The sequence below is a fragment of the Lissotriton vulgaris genome, unplaced genomic scaffold (genome assembly GCF_964263255.1).
Source record: "Lissotriton vulgaris unplaced genomic scaffold, aLisVul1.2 SCAFFOLD_2110, whole genome shotgun sequence".
In the NCBI taxonomy this organism is placed as follows: Eukaryota; Metazoa; Chordata; class Amphibia; order Caudata; family Salamandridae; genus Lissotriton; species Lissotriton vulgaris.
In genome coordinates, this window is record NW_028243547.1 from 236,567 (window position 1) to 256,998 (window position 20,432).

The following is a 20,432-nucleotide window of genomic DNA, read 5'->3' on the forward strand; positions in this document are numbered from 1 at the left end:
GTCACTGACCCACTCGGGTGTCACAGCCCCACTCGGGTGTCACTGCCTCACTCAGGTGTCACTGCCCCACTCGGGTGTCACTGCCCCACTCGGGTGTCACTGACCCACTCAGGTGTCACTGACCCACTCGGGTGTCACTGACCCACTCGGGTTTCACTGCCCCGATCGGGTTTCACTGCCCCGATCGGGTGTCACAGCCCCACTCAGGTGTCACTGCCCCACTCGGGTGTCACTGCCTCACTCAGGTGTCACTGACCCACTCGGGTTTCACTGCCCCGCTCGGGTGTCACTGCCCCGCTCGGGTGTCACTGACCCACTCGGGTGTCACTGCCCCAAACGGGTGTCACTGACCCACTCGGGTGTCACTGCCTCACTCGGGTGTCTTTCAAGCATCTTCTCCAAGTGTCTGGGGGCATTTCAAAGCCCCTCGCTCAGTTTTTAGAGATGAGAAGGAGTCGGAACAAAGGTCCCCACCATGACTTGGTAAAGCCTGTGCTGTCGTTGTTCTGTCCTGTCCTGTCTTGTCCTGTCACGGTTTGGCCTGTCATATGAACTGGACTCTCAGCGTTGTTTGGGGCACACCCAAAGTGTGCGCCCATTTGGGGTGAGGGTGGCTATCTTCCTCTTCCTTCAAGCGATGACGTCAGAGACTCTTTCACGGGGGCCCGTGGGGGCGACAGCTCCTGGCTCCGGACAAGTCCTCAGCCTAAGCGTGGATGGTGTGTGTGAGAAGGTTTGTGTATGTGTGTCTGTGTCAGTATATGTGTGGGTGTGCTGTGTGTGGGGAGGTGTGTGTATGTGTGTCTGTGTCAGTATATGTGTGGGGCTGCTGTGTGTGAGAAGGTGTGTGTATGTGTGTCTGTGTCAGTATATGTGTGGGGGTGCTGTGTGTGAGAAGGTGTGTGTATGTGTGTCTGTGTCAGTATATGTGTTGGGCTGCTGTGTGTGAGGAGGTGTGTGTATGTGTGTCTGTGTCAGTATATGTGTGCGGCTGCGGTGTGTGAGAAGGTGTGTGTATGTGTGTCTGTGTCAGTATATGTGTGGGGCTGCTGTGTGTGAGGAGGTGTGAGTATGTGTGTCTGTGTCAGTATATGTGTGGGGCTGCTGTGTGTGAGGAGGTGTGTGTCTGTGTCAGTATATGTGTGGGGCTGCTGTGTGTGAGGAGGTGTGTGTATGTGTGTCTGTGTCAGTATATGTGTGGGGCTGCTGTGTGTGAGAAGGTATGTGTATGTGTGTCTGTGTCAGCATATGTGTGGGGCTGCTGTGTGTGAGGAGGAGTGTGTATGTGTGTCTGTGTCAGTATATGTGTGGGGCTGCTGTGTGTGAGGAGGTGTGTGTATGTGTGTCTGTGTCAGTATATGTGTGGGGCTGCTGTGTGTGAGAAGGTGTGTGTATGTGTGTCTGTGTCAGTATATGTGTGGGGCTGCTGTGTGTGAGGAGGTGTGTGTATGTGTGTCTGTGTCAGTATATGTGTGGGGCTGCGGTGTGTGAGAAGGTGTGTGTATGTGTGTCTGTGTCAGTATATGTGTGGGGCTGCTGTGTGTGAGGAGGTGTGTGTATGTGTGTCTGTGTCAGTATATGTGTGGGGCTGCTGTGTGTGAGGAGGTGTGTGTATGTGTGTCTGTGTCAGTATATGTGTGGTGCTGCTGTGTGTGAGGAGGTGTGTGTATGTGTGTCTGTGTCAGTATATGCGTGGGGGTCCTGTGTGTGAGGAGGAGTGTGTATGTGTGTCTGTGTCAGTATATGTGTGGGGCTGCTGTGTGTGAGGAGGTGTGTGTATGTGTGTCTGTGTCAGCATATGTGTGGGGCTGCTGTGTGTGAGGAGGAGTGTGTATGTGTGTCTGTGTCAGTATATATGTGGGGCTGCTGTGTGTGGGGAGGTGTGTGTATGTGTGTCTGTGTCAGTATATGTGTGGGGCTGCTGTGTGTGAGGAGGTGTGTGTATGTGTGTCTGTGTCAGTATATGTGTGGGGCTGCTGTGTGTGAGAAGGTGTGTGTATGTGTGTCTGTGTCAGTATATGTGTGGGGCTGCTGTGTGTGAGGAGGTGTGTGTATGTGTGTCTGTGTCAGTATATGTGTGGGGCTGCTGTGTGTGAGAAGGTGTGTGTATGTGTGTCTGTGTCAGCATATGTGTGGGGCTGCTGTGTGTGAGGAGGAGTGTGTATGTGTGTCTGTGTCAGTATATGTGTGGGGCTGCTGTGTGTGAGGAGGTGTGTGTATGTGTGTCTGTGTCAGTATATATGTGGGGCTGCTGTGTGTGAGGAGGTGTGTGTATGTGTGTCTGTGTCAGTATATGTGTGGTGCTGCTGTGTGTGAGGAGGTGTGTGTATGTGTGTCTGTGTCAGTATATGTGTGGGTGTGCTGTGTGTGAGGAGGTGTGTGTATGTGTGTCTGTGTCAGTATATGTGTGGGGGTCCTGTGTGTGAGGAGGAGTGTGTATGTGTGTCTGTGTCAGTATATGTGTGGGGGTGCTGTGTGTGAGGAGGTGTGTGTATGTGTGTCTGTGTCAGTATATGTGTGGGGGTCCTGTGTGTGAGGAGGAGTGTGTATGTGTGTCTGTGTCAGTATATGTGTGGGGTTGTCTGTCTAGTGGTCTACCCTCTGGACACCATGTGGACGGCTGCCCACGAGGATGGACTTTCCCCACCGCTCGCTGGCCCTGGTGGGCGTGGCAGGAGGCATCCCCAAGAGGTCATGCCCCCCCCCCCAGTCTCAGGGCTCATACCCCCTCCCTCCCCCCCAGTCTCAGGGCTCATACCCCCCCCCCAGTCTCACAGCTCCAACCCCCTCCCCCAGTCTCAGGGCTCATGGCCCCCCCAGTCTCAGGGCTCATGGCCCCCCCCAGTCTCAGGGCTCATGCCCCCCCCGTCTCAGGGCTCATGCCCCACCCAGTCTCAGGGCTCATGCCCCACCCAGTCTCAGGGCTCATGCCCCACCCAGTCTCAGGGCTCATGGCCCCCCAGTCTCACGGCTCATGCCCCCCCAGTCTCAGGGCTCGTGGCCCCCTCCCAGTCTCAGGGTCATGCCCCCCCCCAGTCTCAGGGCTCATGCCCCCCCAGTCTCAGAGCTCATGCCCCCCCAGACTCAGGGCTCATGCCCACCTCAGTCTCAGGGCTCATGCCCCCCCAGTCTCAGAGCTCATGCCCCCCCCCAGTCTCAGAGCTCATGCCGCCCCCAGTCTCAGAGCTCATGCCCCCCACCAGTCTCAGGGCTCATGGCCCCCCAGTCTCAGGGCTCTCCCCCCCAGTCTCAGGGCTCTCCCCCCCCCAGACTCAGGGCTCATGGCCCCCAGTCTCAGAGCTCATGCCCCCCACCAGTCTCAGGGCTCATGCCCCCCAGTCTCAGGGCTCATGGCCCCCAGTCTCAGGGCTCATGGCCCTCAGTCTCAGAGCTCATGCCCCCCCCCCAGTCTCAGGGCTCATGGCCCCAGTCTCAGGGCTCATGCCCCCCACCAGTCTCAGGGCTCATGCCCCCCAGTCTCAGGGCTCATGCCCCCCCAGTCTCAGGGCTCATGCCCCCCCAGTCTCAGAGCTCATGCCCCCCACCAATCTCAGGGCTCATGGACCCCAGTCTCAGGGCTCATGGCCCCCAGTCTCAGGGCTCATGTCCCTCAGTCTCAGAGCTCATGCCCCCCCCCCAGTCTCAGGGCTCATGGCCCCAGTCTCAGGGCTCATGGCCCCCCAGTCTCAGGGCTCTCCCCCCAGTCTCAGGGCTCTCCCCCCCAGACTCAGGGCTCATGCCCCCCACCAGTCTCAGGGCTCATGGCCCCCCAGTCTCAGGGCTCATGGCCCCCCAGTCTCAGGGCTCTCCCCCCAGTCTCAGGGCTCTCCCCCCCAGACTCAGGGCTCATGGCCCCCAGTCTCAGAGCTCATGCCCCCCACCAGTCTCAGGGCTCATGCCCACCTCAGTCTCAGGGCTCATGCCCCCCCAGTCTCAGAGCTCATGCCCCCCCCAGTCTCAGGGCTCATGCCCCCCCAGTCTCAGAGCTCATGTCCCCCACCAGTCTCAGGGCTCATGGCCCCCCAGTCTCAGGGCTCTCCCCCCCAGTCTCAGGGCTCTCCCCCCAGACTCAGGGCTCATGGCCCCCAGTCTCAGAGCTCATGCCCCCCACCAGTCTCAGGGCTCATGCCCCCCAGTCTCAGGGCTCATGGCCCCCAGTCTCAGGGCTCATGGCCCTCAGTCTCAGAGCTCATGCCCCCCCCCAGTCTCAGGGCTCATGCCCCCCCCAGTCTCAGGGCTCATGCCCCCCCAGTCTCAGGCCTCATGCCCCCCCAGTCTCAGGGCTCATGCCCCCCAGTCTCAGGGCTCATGCCCCCCAGTCTCAGGGCTCTCCCACCCAGTCTCAGGGCTCATGCCCCCCCCAGTCTCAGGGCTCATGCCCCGCCGCCCCCAGTCTCAGGGCTCATGCCCCCCAATCTCAGGGCTCATGCCCCCCAGTCTCAGGGCTCATGCCCCCCCAGTCTCAGGGCTCATACCCCCCCCAGTCTCAGGGCTCATGGCCCCCCAGTCTCAGGGCTCATGCCCCCCCCAGTCTCAGGGCTCATGCCCCCTAGTCTCAGGGCTCATGCCCCCCCCAGTCTCAGGGCTCATGCCCCCCAGTCTCAGGGCTCATGCCCCCCAGTCTCAGGGCTCATGCCATCCAGTCTCAGGGCTCATGCCCCCCCATTCTCAGGGCTCATGCCCCCCAGTCTCAGAGCTCATGCCCCCCCCAGTCTAAGGGCTCATGGCCCCCAGTCTTAGAGCTCATGCCCCCCAGTCTCAGGGCTCATGCCCCCCACCAGTCTCAGGGCTCATGGACCCCAGTCTCAGGGCTCATGGACCCCAGTCTCAGGGCTCATGGCCCCCAGTCTCAGGGCTCATGGCCCTCAGTCTCAGAGCTCATGCCCCCCCCCCCAGTCTCAGGGCTCATGGCCCTAGTCTCAGGGCTCATGCCCCCCCAGTCTCAGGGCTTATGGCCCCCAGTCTCAGGGCTCATGGCCCTCAGTCTCAGAGCTCATGCCCCCCCCCCCAGTCTCAGGGCTCATGGCCCCAGTCTCAGGGCTCATGCCCCCCCAGTCTCAGGGCTCATGCCCCCCCAGTCTCAGGGCTCATGCCCCCCCGCCCCCAGTCTCAGGGCTCATGCCCCCCAGTCTCAGGGCTCATGCCCCCCAGTCTCAGGGCTCATGCCCCCCCAGTCTCAGGGCTCATGCCCCCCCAGTCTCAGGGCTCATGCCCCCCCACCCCCAGTCTCAGGGCTCATGCCCCCCAGTCTCTGGGTTCATGCCCCCCAGTCTCAGGGCTCATGCCCCCCCAGTCTCAGGGCTCATGCCCCCCCGCCCCCAGTCTCAGGGCTCATGCCCCCCCAGTCTCAGGGCTCATGCCCCCAGTCTCAGGGCTCATGCCCCCCAGTCTCAGGGCTCATGCCCCCCAGTCTCAGGGCTCATGCCCCCCAGTCTCAGAGCTCATGCCCCCCCAGTCTCAGGGCTCATGCCCCCCCAGTCTCAGGGCTCATGGCCCCCCCCAGTCTCAGGGCTCTCCCCCCCAGTCTCAGGGCTCATGCCCCCCGCCCCCAGTCTCAGGGCTCATGCCCCCCAGTCTCAGGGCTCATGCCCCCCAGTCTCAGGGCTCATGCCCCCCCAGTCTCAGGGCTCATGGTGTTGGTGTGGGTGGGGGGATGGTGGGGGGGGGGCTCTGTGCCAGCACTGCCTTGGGATGCATTGCCAGGCTCTCTCTCTGCTGGGGGCTCCAGCTCTGAGTTTCTAACCCCTGGGTTTCTTTTTCCTCAGTGCCTCCTCTGCTCATCACCGAGACGCCATCCGGAACTGTGCAGTGAGCGCGGACCAGATCCAGGGGCTGCAGACCCCCATGTCCCCCATCTCCGAGACCCCCGCATCCCCCGCCTACAGCACAGGTGAGTGTCTGCCCTGGAGCTACTGACAGGGCACCCTTCAGATGTCTGACGCCTCTTGGCTCAGCTGCCAGGACGTCGACTGACCCCTGATCCCGGGCTCCAGGTGTCACCCACCCTCGGTACATGTGGGGCATGGGGTACCCCCCCGTACATAGGCCGGTGCTGCCTCTGCGCTCTCCTGAAGACTCCTTTGAGTCACAGAGGTCTGGATTGGAGGAGGATTCTCGGCAGCATGGATGCGCCTAGTGGGTGGGCATCAACTCTGGGAGCTACATCCTCACAAGAGGAGCATATCTAGCACCTAGTGGGGCATATCTAGCGCCTAGTGGGGCATATCTACCGCCTAGTGGGGCATATCTAGCACCTAGTGGGGCATATCTAGCGCCTAGTGGGGCATATATACCGGCTAGTGGAGCATATTTAGCACCCAGTGGAGCATAGCTAGCGTCTAGTGGAGCATATCTCCCACCTAGTGGAGCATATCTACCGCCTAGTGGAGCATATCTAGCACCTAGTGGGGCATGTCTAGCAGCTAGTGGAGGATATATAGCGCCTAGTGGAGCATATGTATTGCCTAGTTGAGCATATCTAGCTCATAGTGGGGTATATCTAGCACCTAGTGGGGCATATCTAGCACCCAGTGGGGCATATATTGCACCTAGTGGGGCATATCTAGCGCCTAGTGGGGCATATCTAGCGCCTAGTGGAACATATATATCGCCTAGTGGAGCATATGTATCGCCTGTTGAGCATATCTAGCGCATAGTGGGGTATATCTAGGACCTAGTGGGGCATATCTAGCGCCTAGTGGGGCATATCTACCGCCTAGTGGAGCATATCTAGCGCCTAGTGGAGCATATCTAGAGCCTAGTGGGGCACATCTAGCACCCAATGGAGCATATGTAGCACCCAGTGGGGCATATCTAGCTCCTGGTGGAGCATACCTAGCGTCTAGTGGAGCATATCTAGCACCTAGTGGAGCATATCTAGCGCCTAGTGGAGCATATCTAGAGCCTAGTGGGGCACATCTAGCACCCAATGGAGCATATGTAGCACCCAGTGGGGCATATCTAGCTCCTAGTGGAGCATACCTAGCGCCTAGTGGAGCATATCTAGCGCCTAGTGGAGCATATCTAGCACCTAGTGGAGCATATCTAGCGCCTAGTGGAGCATATCTAGCACCTAGTGGGGCATATGTAGCGCCTAGTGGAGCATACCTAGCGTCTAGTGGAGCATATCTAGCACCTAGCGGAGCATATCTAGCGCCTAGTGGAGCATATTTACCTCCTAGTGCGGCATATCTAGTGCCTAGTGGGGCATATCTAGCACCTAGTGGAGCATATCTAGCACCCAGTGGGGCATATCTAGCACCTAGTGGAGCATATCTAGCACCTAGTGGGGCATATCTAGCGCCTAGTAGAGCATATATACCGCCTAGTGGAGCATATCTAGCGCCTAGTGGAGCATATCTAGCGCCTAGTGGAGCATACCTAGCGCCTAGTGGAGCACACCTAGCGCATAGTGGGGCATATCTAGCTCCTAGTGGGGCATATCTAGCGCCTAGTGGGGCATATCTAGCACCTAGTGGAGCATATCTAGCACCCAGTGGGGCATATCTATCACCTAGTGGAGCATATCTAGCGCCTAGTGGGGCATATCTAGCGCCTAGTGAGGCATATCTAGCGCCTAGTGGAGCATATATAGCGCCTAGTGGAGCATATCTAGCGCCTAGTGGAGCATACCTAGCGCCTAGTGGAGCACACCTAGCCCATAGTGGGGCATATCTAGTGCCTAATGGGGCATATCTTGAGCTTAACAGAGCATATCTAGCGCCTAGTGGCGCATACCTAGCGCCTAGTGGAGCACACCTAGCGCCTAGTGCAGCACACCTAGCCCATAGTGGGGCATATCTAGTGCCTAATGGGGCATATCTTGCGCTTAACGGAGCATATCTAGCGCCTAGTGGAGCATACCTAGCGCCTAGTGGAGCACACCTAGCGCCTAGTGGAGCACACCTAGCGCATAGTGGGGCATATCTAGTGCCTAATGGGGCATATTTAGCGCCTAGTGGAGCATATCTAGCACCTAGTGGAGCATTTCTAGCACCTAGTGTAGTCCTGCTTTAGCTATTTTTAGGTCTTGGCTACACAACGCATGTCCTGTACTGCAAGACTTCTTGTTTAACATTCAGTGGTCTTACACCCCGCCCACAGCATACCATTAGTTGTTTTAGTTGTCACTCTCGTTTGCAATTTTTCGATTAATTAGCTCCCACAGGCTACCCTTCCTTTCTTGTGTTAGCTCCTCCCTGGAGCATGGACCAAGTGTGTGTTCTTCTTCCTCATCTGTCTTTTTCCTCCTCTTTTTGCAACACAATATATTATTTATTTCATACGCACTTCTGTTCTATTCCTGGACATGCAATGTGCTTTCCTACTTTTCACACAGGTATGCGGCTACTTATTTATGTTGTTTTCCCCCTATCTGCCGTCTTTTTTGATGCTTTAGTTACTTACATCCACAATTGTTCTATTCTATGCCAATCAACTCTACTCTATGCCCTCGGAATGCCAGTCCATTCTATTCTACTGTACTCTGTACCCCTCTCCGCTCTACACCACTGCATGCCATTCTACGCCGCTCTTCTCTGCGTCACTTCGCTCTACTATGTTCCACTCCTCTCCACTCCACACAAAGTTGCTGTACGGCCCTCCACTCTACGCCAATCTATACCGTTCTCCTCTATGCCAGTCTACTTCACCCCACTCTGTGCCACTCTACTCCACACCCTTCTACCCTATGCCACTCCAGGCCACTCTATTCTATGCCACTCCACTCTATCCCTCTGTATGCCACTCTACACCACTCGACCCTACATCACTCCATTCCACTCTACGCCACTCCGCTGTACTCTATGCCACTCAACTCCATACCATGCCACTCTAATGCACTCCACTCTTCTCCACTCTCCCCTCCACACATTGCTACTCTGTGCCACTCTTCTCTACACCACTCCACTCAAAGTCACTCTACTCCACTTCACTCCACGCTACTCTACACCACTCCACTCTACTGCATCCCAGCCTATTCCACTTCACCCCACCGTACTTTATGCTCCCCCGCTCCACTCTGTGCCACTCTATTCTACTCTACACCACTCCATTCCAACACAATGGCGCTCTGTAGCACTCTACTCTATGCCACTCCATTAGAAGGCGCTCTACTCCACTGCACCCCACTCTACACCACCATAATCTATGCCAGTCCAACCCCACTCTACTTTATGGTACTCCGCTCTATGCCACAGTACTCCATTCTCCTCTACGCTCTCCACACCACTCCACTTTACACCATTTTACTCCACTCTCCTCTGCTGACTCTCCTATACGCCACTCTGTTCTCTATGCCACAGCATTAACTTTGAGTCGTGCTGAACAGCAGGTACGCTGTGTACAGCATGGCTAAAAGACATTGGTAAAGCTAGTAGCTCTCACAAAGTTAAGACCTATCGGATTTGCCAATGCTTGTAAAAATGATAATAAGCGGTGGGGGAGTTCTCACACACAGACCACTTTGAGGGATGGATTCAACACTTCGCTGCTCGCACCACGGGAAGTTTACTTCCTTCTTATTTCGACAGTCGCTTTTCTATATCGACCCCAAGAGCCTCAATACCCCCGGGTTCAGCGCTCTCGCCTTTACTAGAACAGAATGTGTAAAGTGATGCAAGTGTTTGTAGCCCTGTGAGCAGGTATGCTCAAGGCCGAGCTGAACTCACTCTTGCCTGTCCTCTTTCTACTGCAGTGACCCGGTTAAAACCTCAAGTCAGTGCTCAGACACCAGCCTCGCCCGTCCTGAGAAGATCGAGTGAACCTCAGCTCTGCCCGGAGAATAACAACAAGCCAGTATGTGCCCATTCTGTGCCCTGCCAGGGGTACGTGCATGCTTCGTCTCCAGTGCCCAGCTATCCCCCTTCGGACAGTGGACATTACTGTCATGTCAGACCCGGCTCTCCAGCTGACAGGGACCGTCCCACTCACGACTCCCCCGTGAGGCAAGCTCCACCCAAGGGCTCCTTGGATAGACCAAGGGCGGACGATGGTCGAGCGTGTGGGAGCCAGGGAGCGGAGAACGGATCATGGTCCAAGGATGGGCGTGATTGGGCTGGCTTTGTAACTCCAACAGTGGAGAGTCAGTCCACATTCACACCCTCCCAGTTCAAGTCACTGCTGATCCCACTGGAGAACAAACCCCTGGAGATGGCTGTGCTCAAGAAGGTGAAGGAACTCTTGGCAGAGATGGACGCAAAGACCATCGCCGGACACATCACTATGGCTGATTGTCAGGTAAGCGCTCCCCTACTGTTGAATGTGTGGCCGAATGGTGAGAACACTCTTGATAGGTGGGCAGGACAGTGTTCAAGGAGATGGCCTTAACATGGGATGGGTGGATCACAACTCAAACCCAACAGCTGGAGGAGGTCCCATTTCTTGAGTGCCACTAGGGGCTTTGTAGCTGGGGTTAGGTTTTTCAGGGCTCATGTAGCAGGTGGAAAGATTCAGGGTTGTGTCATGTTGCATGAGTGTGTAAGGGCTGGTGGTATGGCATTTAGCCGCTGGTGGCGTTATTAGTCAGCGTTGGCTGGTGTTGTGCTTTCGCTGGGCGTGCTGTCCTTCAGTCCAGGTTAGAGTGCGTGGGGTTGTTGATGCTGGCCCTCTCAGCCCTGCGGTGAGCAGGTAGTTGCTGGCATTGTGGGTCCTGTCAGGTGGAGTGAGGGTTGTGGCAGATGTTAAGAAGTTGAAGACTTTGCCTAAGTTATTTATTTATAGTTGCTTGTAAAGCGCCGCTGACACCCTACGGGTAACCTGGCGCTGTGATAGAATGTAGACTGAGTGTAAAAGAACTGTAGCGCCTGTCAAGCGGAATTAGCAGGACACCGGGAAGCATGCCCGGGGAAAAAGCCACGTTTTTACCCTTTTCCTGAACTGCAGAAGGTTATCTATATGTCTGATTTCAGATGGACGTTTATTCCAAAGGCGGAGGCTGCCGTGCCGAAGGCCCGGCCTCCTGATTTAGCTTTCTTGACTCTAGAATCCTCACCAGATTTGCCGAGGAGGAACGAAGCATTCGGGGGAGGGGGGAACTTACCAGATACATTTTTCCTGCTGAAGTTTGGGTCCCTGTCCATGCAGGGCCCTGAACGTTGTGCATAGCGCCTTGAATTGTTCTCTCTGCAGGACTGGCAGCCAGTGCAAACCAGGGAGTGCCAGGGAGGCGGAGGAGCGGCGTGATCGCCCTAGTGCTATTTTTGCAGCCATGGTCTGTATTCTCTGCGATCTCTCAATCAGATGTTGTGGGGACTCCAGGAGCAGAGCCTTGCAGCAGTCCAGTCTGCTGAGGATAGTACTCCGGACTATCAACGTTCTAGCCTCAGGGAGAACATCGGCAAGATTCTCCGGAATGCTCTAATCAGACTGAAACAACCTCCAACTGTCTTGTTGACATGTTTCTCCAGTGTCAATTTGTTATCAAACATGACTCCCAGGTTGCGTGCAGCATTACTGGGAGCCAGAGAGACACTGGGGGAGGTTGGCCAAACGTTCGAGGGAAGTGGGGAAGGAATTCTCCCCACTGCACAATGCAGAATCTCTGTCTTCTCAGAGTTACATTGAAGAGAGCTCTCCCTGAGCCAGGTTGCTGTATCCTACAGACACGCATGCAAGTCTGCTAAGGACACCGAGTGCTCGCCCTCTAGAGCCAGGATAAGCTGGGTGTCATCCGCATAGATTACTAAATTAACATTATGAGATCTGAGGATGGCAGGTAGAGGGCTCATGTACATGTTAAATAGAATGGGGCTTATTGCCGATCCACGCGGGACACCATGTAGTATGTTAAAGAACCTGGACCGAAACGGGGGGAGGGCTACTGCCTGTTGTCTGTGGTATAAGTAGGAGTGAAACCACTTAAGGGTGGGGCCTGTCACTCCCACCTCTTCAAGCCTGGACAGGGGAATCCCATGGTTTACCATATCGAATGCGGCAGACAGGTCGAGGAGAACCAATATGGCCGACTGTCCCCAGTCTGCTCGCATCCATAGATTGTCCATGACGGTCACCAGGGCAGTCTCTGTCCCATGACCTGGGCGAAAACCAAATTGTACTTTGTCCAGAATATTATTTCTAATGAGGAAGCGCTACTACATCAGGGTTGAGTATCATGAGCCCTGCTGTGCTGTAGGGACTTTGTCTTCTTTTCCACAAGTACTTGTGTGATCGTTTGGTATGCGTTTGCCTTGCTCTGTTGTGTGCTATTGACTGAACAAGAAGGGTAGAGACCTGTGATGTAGCTGCGAGAGTCATTTTGGTTTCCTGACTTCCTACGACGTAGCTGGAGTTTCTTGATTTCCGAATGTCTTTTGTCTTTGTTGGGAGAGTAGTGACGTATCTTGGTTCTGTGACGCCCTTCGACATCGCTGGGAAACTCATGATGTTTCTTCATTTCCGAATGTCTTTTGTCTTTGTTGGGAGAGTAGTGACGTATCTTGGTTCCGTGACGCCCTTCGACATCGCTGGGAAACTCATGATGTTTCTTCATTTCCGAATGTCTTTTGTCTTTGTTGGGAGAGTGGTGACGTATCTTGGTTCCGTGACGCCCTTCGACATCGCTGGGAAACTCATGATGTTTCTTCATTTCCGAATGTCTTTTGTCTTTGTTGGGAGAGTGGTGACGTATCTTGGTTCCGTGATGCCCTTAGACATGGCTGGGAAACTCATGATGTCTCTTGATTTTCTGACGCCCTTTGATGTCGCCGGGTGAGTCTAAGGCCCTGATTACAAGTTTAGGCGTTATTAATTGCACATGATAACTAACAATACCACAGGGTGCGTTACTTATAGTGTGCTAAAAATAACACCTATTACGAGTTTGTGGGGAATAACATGCAGCTTCGAGGCATGTGAGCTGTAGATTCCATGCTTTGCATACTCCTGCCATCAAGTGTTGAGTTCGGATGTTTGCAAGTTGTTTTTCTTTGAAGAAGTCTTTCCAGTCACGAGGTACGCGATTCCTCCTTTCGATGATAGGGCGCATGGGCATCGACTCCATTGTTAGATTGTTTTTCCCGCCATCGGGTTCGGACTTGAATTGCTGTGCTCCAGTTCGACACCATTTCTCTGGTTTCCCTCAGTGTATTTGTATTTGTATTTGTATTTTAGATTTATAGAGCGCCTTATCACCCCGGGGTCTCTAAGCGCTTGGCAGGCGAGTGAATACTGGCAAAAAGCAACAGGCTAGATATTACCCCATGCCTCTTGGAAAAGCACGGTTTTTAGCTTTTTCCTAAAAGGTAGGAGCTTGGTTTCTTTGCGCAGATTTTCAGGCAGTTGGTTCCAGGCTTTGGGAATTGTGTGGGAGAACGTCCGTCCTCCAATGGAGGACAGTTTGATCCTAGGACAGATCAGTAGAGCGGCATCTGCTGAGCGTAGGTTCCTGTTGGGGGCATATGGGACAAGGCGTTTTTTGATATATTTCGGGGCTTGCCCATATAAGGCTTTCTGCGTGATGCATAGGCCTTTGAACTTGGCTCGTTGCTTCACTGGCAACCAGTGCAGCTCACGAAGAAGGGGGGTGGCCGGTGTCCTTCTTGGTTTATTATAGATAAGTCTGGCCGCGTCATTCATGATAATCTGAAGTCTTTTGGTAAGTTTTTCCGGAATACCGAAATACATGGCGTTGCCGTAATCTAGTCGAGCCAGAATTAGAGCTGACACTGCTCTTCTAAGGGTGTTTGCCTTTAGGATGGGAGATAGTTTGCGCAGTTGTCTCAGGAGGCCTACACAGGTGTCCACCACCGCCGAGACCTGGGCTGACATAGTGAGATTTGTGTCGATAATTATGCCAAGGCTTTTGACTACTGTTGCCGGAACTGGGGGGTTGCCTAATTCAGAGGGCCATAGGAGATTGCACCAAGGGCTGGATGATGTCGTGATAGCAAGAACCTCTGTCTTGTCCGGGTTGATCTTTAAAAAGTTTGCCGTCATCCAATTGACGGTAAAGTTTAGAATATTCTTCAGTTTTTGATCCGCCGTGGGGGAATTGCCTATCTGAATGATGATCTGGGTGTCGTCAGCATAATTGTATATGCTGCAGTCCATCTGATTCAGAGATGAAATGAGGGGCTGCAGATATGTATTGAACAGCAGGGGGGATAGGGCTGAGCCCTGAGGGACTCCGCATGTAATCCTAGCTGCCTCTGATACCAGATCATCCAGTTGTACTTTCTGGACCCGTCCGCCAAGGAACGAGGTCAGCCAGGCGTGGGCCGTGCCCTTGATGCCAAACTCCCCCAACCGCGACAGAAGGAGGTCATGATTGACCGTATCAAATGCCGCGGAGAGGTCGAGTAGCACCAGGGCACAAGGGACTTTATTATCTGTTTTAAGACGCAAATCATCTAGCACGGAAAGCATGACTAATTCCGTGCTATTGTGGGCTCTAAACCCGGCCTGGTTGGGTTCAAGTAGTGAGTTACTCTCCAGATGGTGAGAGAGGCTGGACAGCACATGATGTTCCAGTATTTTTGCTAAAAAAGGCAGTTGAGAAATGGGCCTATAATTCTTTAGGATCTTGGTGTCAGCGCCGGCTTTTTTTAGCAGAGGAATCAGTCGCGCCTCCTTAAGAATGGAGGGGACTTGTCCAGAGGTAATGGAACTGTACGCAAGACACAATACTGTTTTCAATCGCGTAATCTGATTCTCCGCGTATTCTATTTACTGAAAAAACCCTCTTTCGATTGGGTAGCTTGTGGAAAGCCGACGGGCCTACCCCCGTCGGTCCGCCTTGCAGTAGATGGAACAGACTCCATTTAAATTCTGCCCTCTGTGCCACGCGAAGTTTCCGTGCACTGACTCAGATGAACTGTGCAATCTATGCAGTGGACCGTGAGTGCAAATCCTCTTTTTCCCCAAAGTCCACCTCAGCCCAAGAAGAAGGCTCCGGTTCAACACTGCCTCCGAGCCATGGTCAGCACCGAGAACATGTTTTGGATGCCCCTCCCTCTGGCTCGACACTGAAACATACCCAAAAGCCTTCCGGCTCCGAACAGTTGTTCAAAAACAGGCACCGAGCCGAAACCTTCACGTCGAAGTCAAAGACAGGCTCCACTCTACCCCCTTCAACGCTGAAAACGTCTTCGGATCCGAAATCCTTGACACCCAAAACACTGGCACCCAAACAGATGTGCTGATTCCATCCATAGAACAACATTTCGATGCTCCACCCTCCAAACCGGATCCAAACCAGTGGGAGCTGTATATTCACCCTACAATTGGGCATATCACCTCAAAGGTGACAATAAAACGCAAACCTGAGACAGAAAAGGTCTACCATATTCCTCTAAAAAGGAAAAATGTTGGAACTAGTCCTTCTCCTCCTCCTCTTTCATCACCTCCTTCTCAGTTTCAACCTTTAGCGATTTCACCTGAGCACTCACCACCACATACACCTGAAGATCAGGATGATGGGGATGGGTTTGGGGGGCAATAAGCCAATACTCGCAGACCCTGGGACAGATTACAACACCAATTCCCCCACAGGGAATGATCCTGACCTGTACCCTACCAAGCCTTCTCCACCGGACGACAGTGTAGGTTACATAGAAGTGCTAGGTAGAGCTGTTAACTACCATGGAGTTCATCTGCATCGATGGCTATGTATTTCAGGATTCAAACCAGAGGTTCAAACTTCTATTCTGAAAACATCATTCGATAAAGAACACCTCTCTGGCCCCGCGGTAGATTCATCATTGGAAAAAATGACAAAGGACACAGAGGTGGCGAAATCCATGGGAGCCCTTCAATGAACACCGGGACGTGGCTCCGCTCACAGCTCCTTCTCCCGTGGAGGATCTAAAAGGACCTCCTCAGACAATACTACCGCCACGTATAAAAGCAGCAATCAACCCTCTGCCTGAAAGGGTTACTTCAGAGGGGGTTACAGAGGCAACAAAGGCAAACGTAGAGGTAGAGGCTCAAATAAACGCGCCTCCCCCTCCAACACAAAGCAGTGACTTCCCTACACTCCCCCGACCATTTAACACCTGTTGGGGGGCGTCTTTCCCATTTCCTACCTGTCTGGCAGTCTATAACCACTGACAAATGGCTACTGGCAATTTTTCCGTTCTGGTTACTGCCTGGAGTTCACCAACAATCCTCCAAACATTCCCCCACGGTCACACAAACTCTCACCGGATCACCTACACCTCCTCAAATGAGAGGCTCTGTCTCTCCTCCTAAAAGGAGCTGTAGAGCCCTTACCACTACAATACCAAGGGTTGGACGTGTACTCTTTTTACATTCTCATACCCAAAAAGGACGGTTCTCCAGACCTATCTTGGACCTCAGAGAATTAAGTCTTTACATGCAATCAGATAATTTTCACATGGTAACACTTCCACAAGTACTACCACTTGTACAGCAGGGCGACTTTCTGTCTACTCTAGACTTAAAGGACACCTATTTTCATATTCCAAGACATCCCGCTCATCGCACATTTCTCAGGTTTGTGGTAGTTTGTCAACATTACCAATTCAAGGTACTCCCCTTTGGAGTCCTCACGGCCCCCAGAGTCTTTACAAAAGGTCTGGCAGTAGTCGCTGCTCCTCTAAGAAGACAGTACATTCATGTCTCCCCCTACCTGGACGACTGGTTCGTCTGAGGTAATATAAATTTTATGGTCAAGTTATGTTCCCTAGCGCGTACCCCACCGACTCCATGTACGAGTTAAAGTACATGTAACTTCCCTCCTGTACCAGCTATGAAGACGCAAATACATTTGCGTCCAACGTTAACTTGTCCTCTTTCAGACCCACCATGAATGGGTTGGATGGTCCGTTCCTAAGTATGCTATGCCAACGTCTTTTTGAAGTGTGCTCCTACGTTTTTCAGCCTGGCTGAAAGTAGGCCCTGAATCTCTGCCACCGAGCCTCTTTTCTGGCTTCTGACTACGAGGGCCTCTGCCCAAGCAGCCCCCGTACCCGTGAACTCTGACTCACTTCTAGCGCGGCCCTCCGTGCTCAGCTCAGCCTGCTGCCTGCCAAGATTGACTATAACCTTCGAGTTATCTGTTTCCCTCCCCGAAAATACATTCCAGCCTGCTAGTCTCAGTAAACATCCTTCCTCAGCTGCAGGGCTAAAGGGCCGACCTGTCTCTATGCAAGTAATTCATAGCCTCCGTTGCCATGCTTTCATGGAAGGCCCCTCGCCCCACGCTTCTCATACAGACACTCAGGCGCTTATACACGCACTCACAGCAAGTATAGAATAGCTTCTGCTCTAGAGACCTTTCTGCCCAGATAGCCTAGTTCCTAAACATCAGATATCAGATATGATAGAAGCACGAGTTGATCTGACATGCCAGACTTCTGTCTCTTTCCGTCAGTGCAAATGTCAAGCCCCCTGCACCCCGTCAATCACACGTCATGCAGCTGCGCACGCATCCAAGCTTCCGATTTCTGCTGACATTGCAACATTCTGTTAGCACCACCCCTTGGTGCCACCCACTTGCGTCACCTATCAGTGACGTTTCTAGCACTCACCCCTAGTTCACGTCTAGTTTACGCCTAGTTTACGCCTCTTGGTGATGTACTAGTACCACGTGTATACTGTTATCTCGTCTTCTCTCAGCTGTTACGCCTCTTACATTGAACATTATGATGTAAATCAAGTATATAAGCTATGTATTGTCAATAAACGAGAGCGCGCTCATCTATCCCTTCTGACACCCTGTGTGGTGGTCAGAACATGATATCCTGATTCCTTTATGAGGAATAAAACCCTTAGAAACTCTTACACCACGGACTCTGTTTTCCTTCATTCTGATTGAGTTATTATTGATTAAGTACTTACCTGCATAGAAATTAAGAGAGTAAATTAATTATTTACGTCATTTTGGCGCCCGAACAGGGACCCCTCCCCCACCTCACGCGCCGGTTGGCGCGTTGCATACTGTGTCCCCTGCCATCAGTTAGATGGAATACACGTGTACTGGCAGGATTTCCTGCATCTCCCTCTGACCCACGGAGGTGACGAAGACTGCAATCAGTGCCCAGACGAGGCGGTGAGGAGTGCGGAGGATCCCGACCAGAGCCCAGCCGAAAGAAGCAAGGTCCGAGGTGTGAAGAGGCCCACCAGTTTTCCGAAGTTTTCCGAAGTTTTCCGAAGTTCCGAGCCGAGTCCAGTCGAGTTTTCCGAGGCCTTCTGTTTTCCGTGCTTCCCGGTGAGTACCATTGCTGGGTCGTATCTAGACGGGTTTGGGTACGCAAGTCCGGTCTGCACTGTTTTTAGGCAGTGTATCTGTACTGTTTAGCAGTATATCTAGTATTCCGAATTTCTGAAATTCTGCACTGTTACAACAGTGTATCTGTACTGTTGAGCAGTACATCTAGTATAGAGGGGTAGTCATCTATGTTTTAAATGTTTTTGTAATTAATGTCGTGGTATGAATGTGATTGTTTTTGTGCATTATTGTGTTTTCTTGTATAAATAGTTACAGTCGACATTAAGTATCAAGGATCAAGCATTTCAGTATCAAGTAGGCACAATGCCGTTTTTCAACAAGTTAAGGCAGATAGGGACTAGGAAAGGGATGTTAGAGGAAGAGATTCCAATCCCCCCTAGGGACACTCCAGGTAATTTTATGTACAATAAACATGGCATAGACGCCATTCTGTATCTAGAGTTATGGACCGATTATACCAAGCACCTAGAGGAAAGATACCGATGGCCAGTTAACGGAACATGGGATGCCGAGTGCATCATAAAGGTAGAAGAAATATTACGGAAAAAGAAAGCCAGACAATCTCAGAAAGACGCCATAGAATTTTGGCGTAAGGAATCACGTAAGCGTGCTGAAAGAACACTCCGTAGAGAAGACAGACTTCAAGAATCAGAAAAGGCCCAAGAAAACGAATTAGTTACTGAGGGAATTCGAGTAAAATTAGAACAAATAGATCGTACCCAAAATAGTCAAGTGAACAACATGTATCTTTTGGCCGAAGGTACCCCTGACGCCATTTCAGAAATACCGAAAAAATTTGCCGTCACCATTGGTTCCAACTAAAGTAATGCACAAGACTACTAAAGACATATTCCTAAATTCCTATCTAGATGATGTAGCACCAGCTTACACCAATCTGCCTGTTCGTGCCCTGCCTGCAGACAGGGACGGGGATGGTACTCCACCCCCAGGTCACGTTCCGCCGGTACCGCAACAGACTTCTCCTGTTCCGCCAGCCCCGCCACTTCCCCTACTCAAAACTGACCTACCGAAACAACGTTTGCCTGATCCACCTAAACGACAAGTTCACGTTCAGATACAGACTCCGCGGAGAGACAATGCCCAAGCATCCGCCTCAGGAGGTGCGACAGCGGGTCTACAGACCCCGCCACCGACACACAGATTGCTTTTAAAAGACACACAGAATCCTTTCCAGTCTCCCCACTACTCATCCCGGCTTGAGGCATTGAAAGATAGGATGTCGTTCTGCAGATATGATCCAGTACCCGGAACAGACGATCTAATGGTATTAGCATCACTGCGCTTAAGATCTGCCACCGATAGCTTGTTATGCTGTGTGGGAATGCAGGAAGCCCTCGACAGACTATATAAATTCATACAGACAGGGAAAGACCCCGACAGTGTCCAAGCTGCCATGTATAAACAGAAAGTTGACATTCAAAAACAGATATTACGATTCTTCATTAATTGTGTAATAAGAGAACGAGACAGGCCCGGAACAGATCAGAGTGAATTAGACGTATTGAACAAGTGGGGCCAAAATATAGCAGAAGCAAAACATGACAAGGGGACTTGCATAGCCGCTATGTCCCAGAAAATTAGAAAGGCAGTATTAACTGCACACCAGGAAGAAACTTATAAAGCTTCCTCCGAGGAGGAAAATGAAGATGAGACATCAGGAGAGTCTACAGACATTATAGCATATGTAGGTAGGGGAAACTACCTTAGGAAAGGTGTCCGTCCGGAGAGCAAGAGAGTTTTCTTCTCTGCCTTAACAAATCCGAATTCTGCTGAGCATCAGTTCCAGGAAACTGATAAACGGCTCCGAGATCGAGTTGGGTACCATGTACTCAATTCTATGGATGAACAAGAACTAGCCCGATCAGCTGTATCATGGGCCGAGAATGCAGACATATATAATGATGATACCGTAGCACAGACATTTTTGAACCTCTCCCCCGACGAACAGAAATTAGCAGGTGTATACATGATTCAGCACCTTCTCATTAAATACAGAAAACATTATTCCGATCCAGGTCCCTTACACGAGACACTAGAAGCACTACTGATGGATAGATGGAGAGGCTTAAGTACCAAATTAATTCAAATAATTCTAGAACAACGACGCAGATATGATACCTTTGTAAATTCTGAATATGTTCCCGCCCCACCTCCAGAGAGGAAAATGTACCATATGCAGTGCGGGGGTGGTATTGAAAGTCAGAACCCCTTACGAGAAGTGCAC

General features: G+C 52.5%; 1 protein-coding gene across 2 annotated transcripts in view; it reads left to right on the forward strand.

The window, feature by feature from the left end:
* The window catches only part of SH2D3C (SH2 domain containing 3C), a 289,572-nt gene that overhangs the window by 214,017 nt on the left and 55,123 nt on the right, over nucleotides 1-20,432 (forward strand). For both annotated transcript variants that reach the window (XM_086948617.1, XM_086948618.1), the window contains 2 exons: nucleotides 5,766-5,890; nucleotides 9,695-10,236. In XM_086948617.1, the coding sequence (XP_086804743.1) occupies nucleotides 5,766-5,890; nucleotides 9,695-10,236 (667 nt within the window). The remainder of the gene's footprint in view (nucleotides 1-5,765; nucleotides 5,891-9,694; nucleotides 10,237-20,432) is intronic.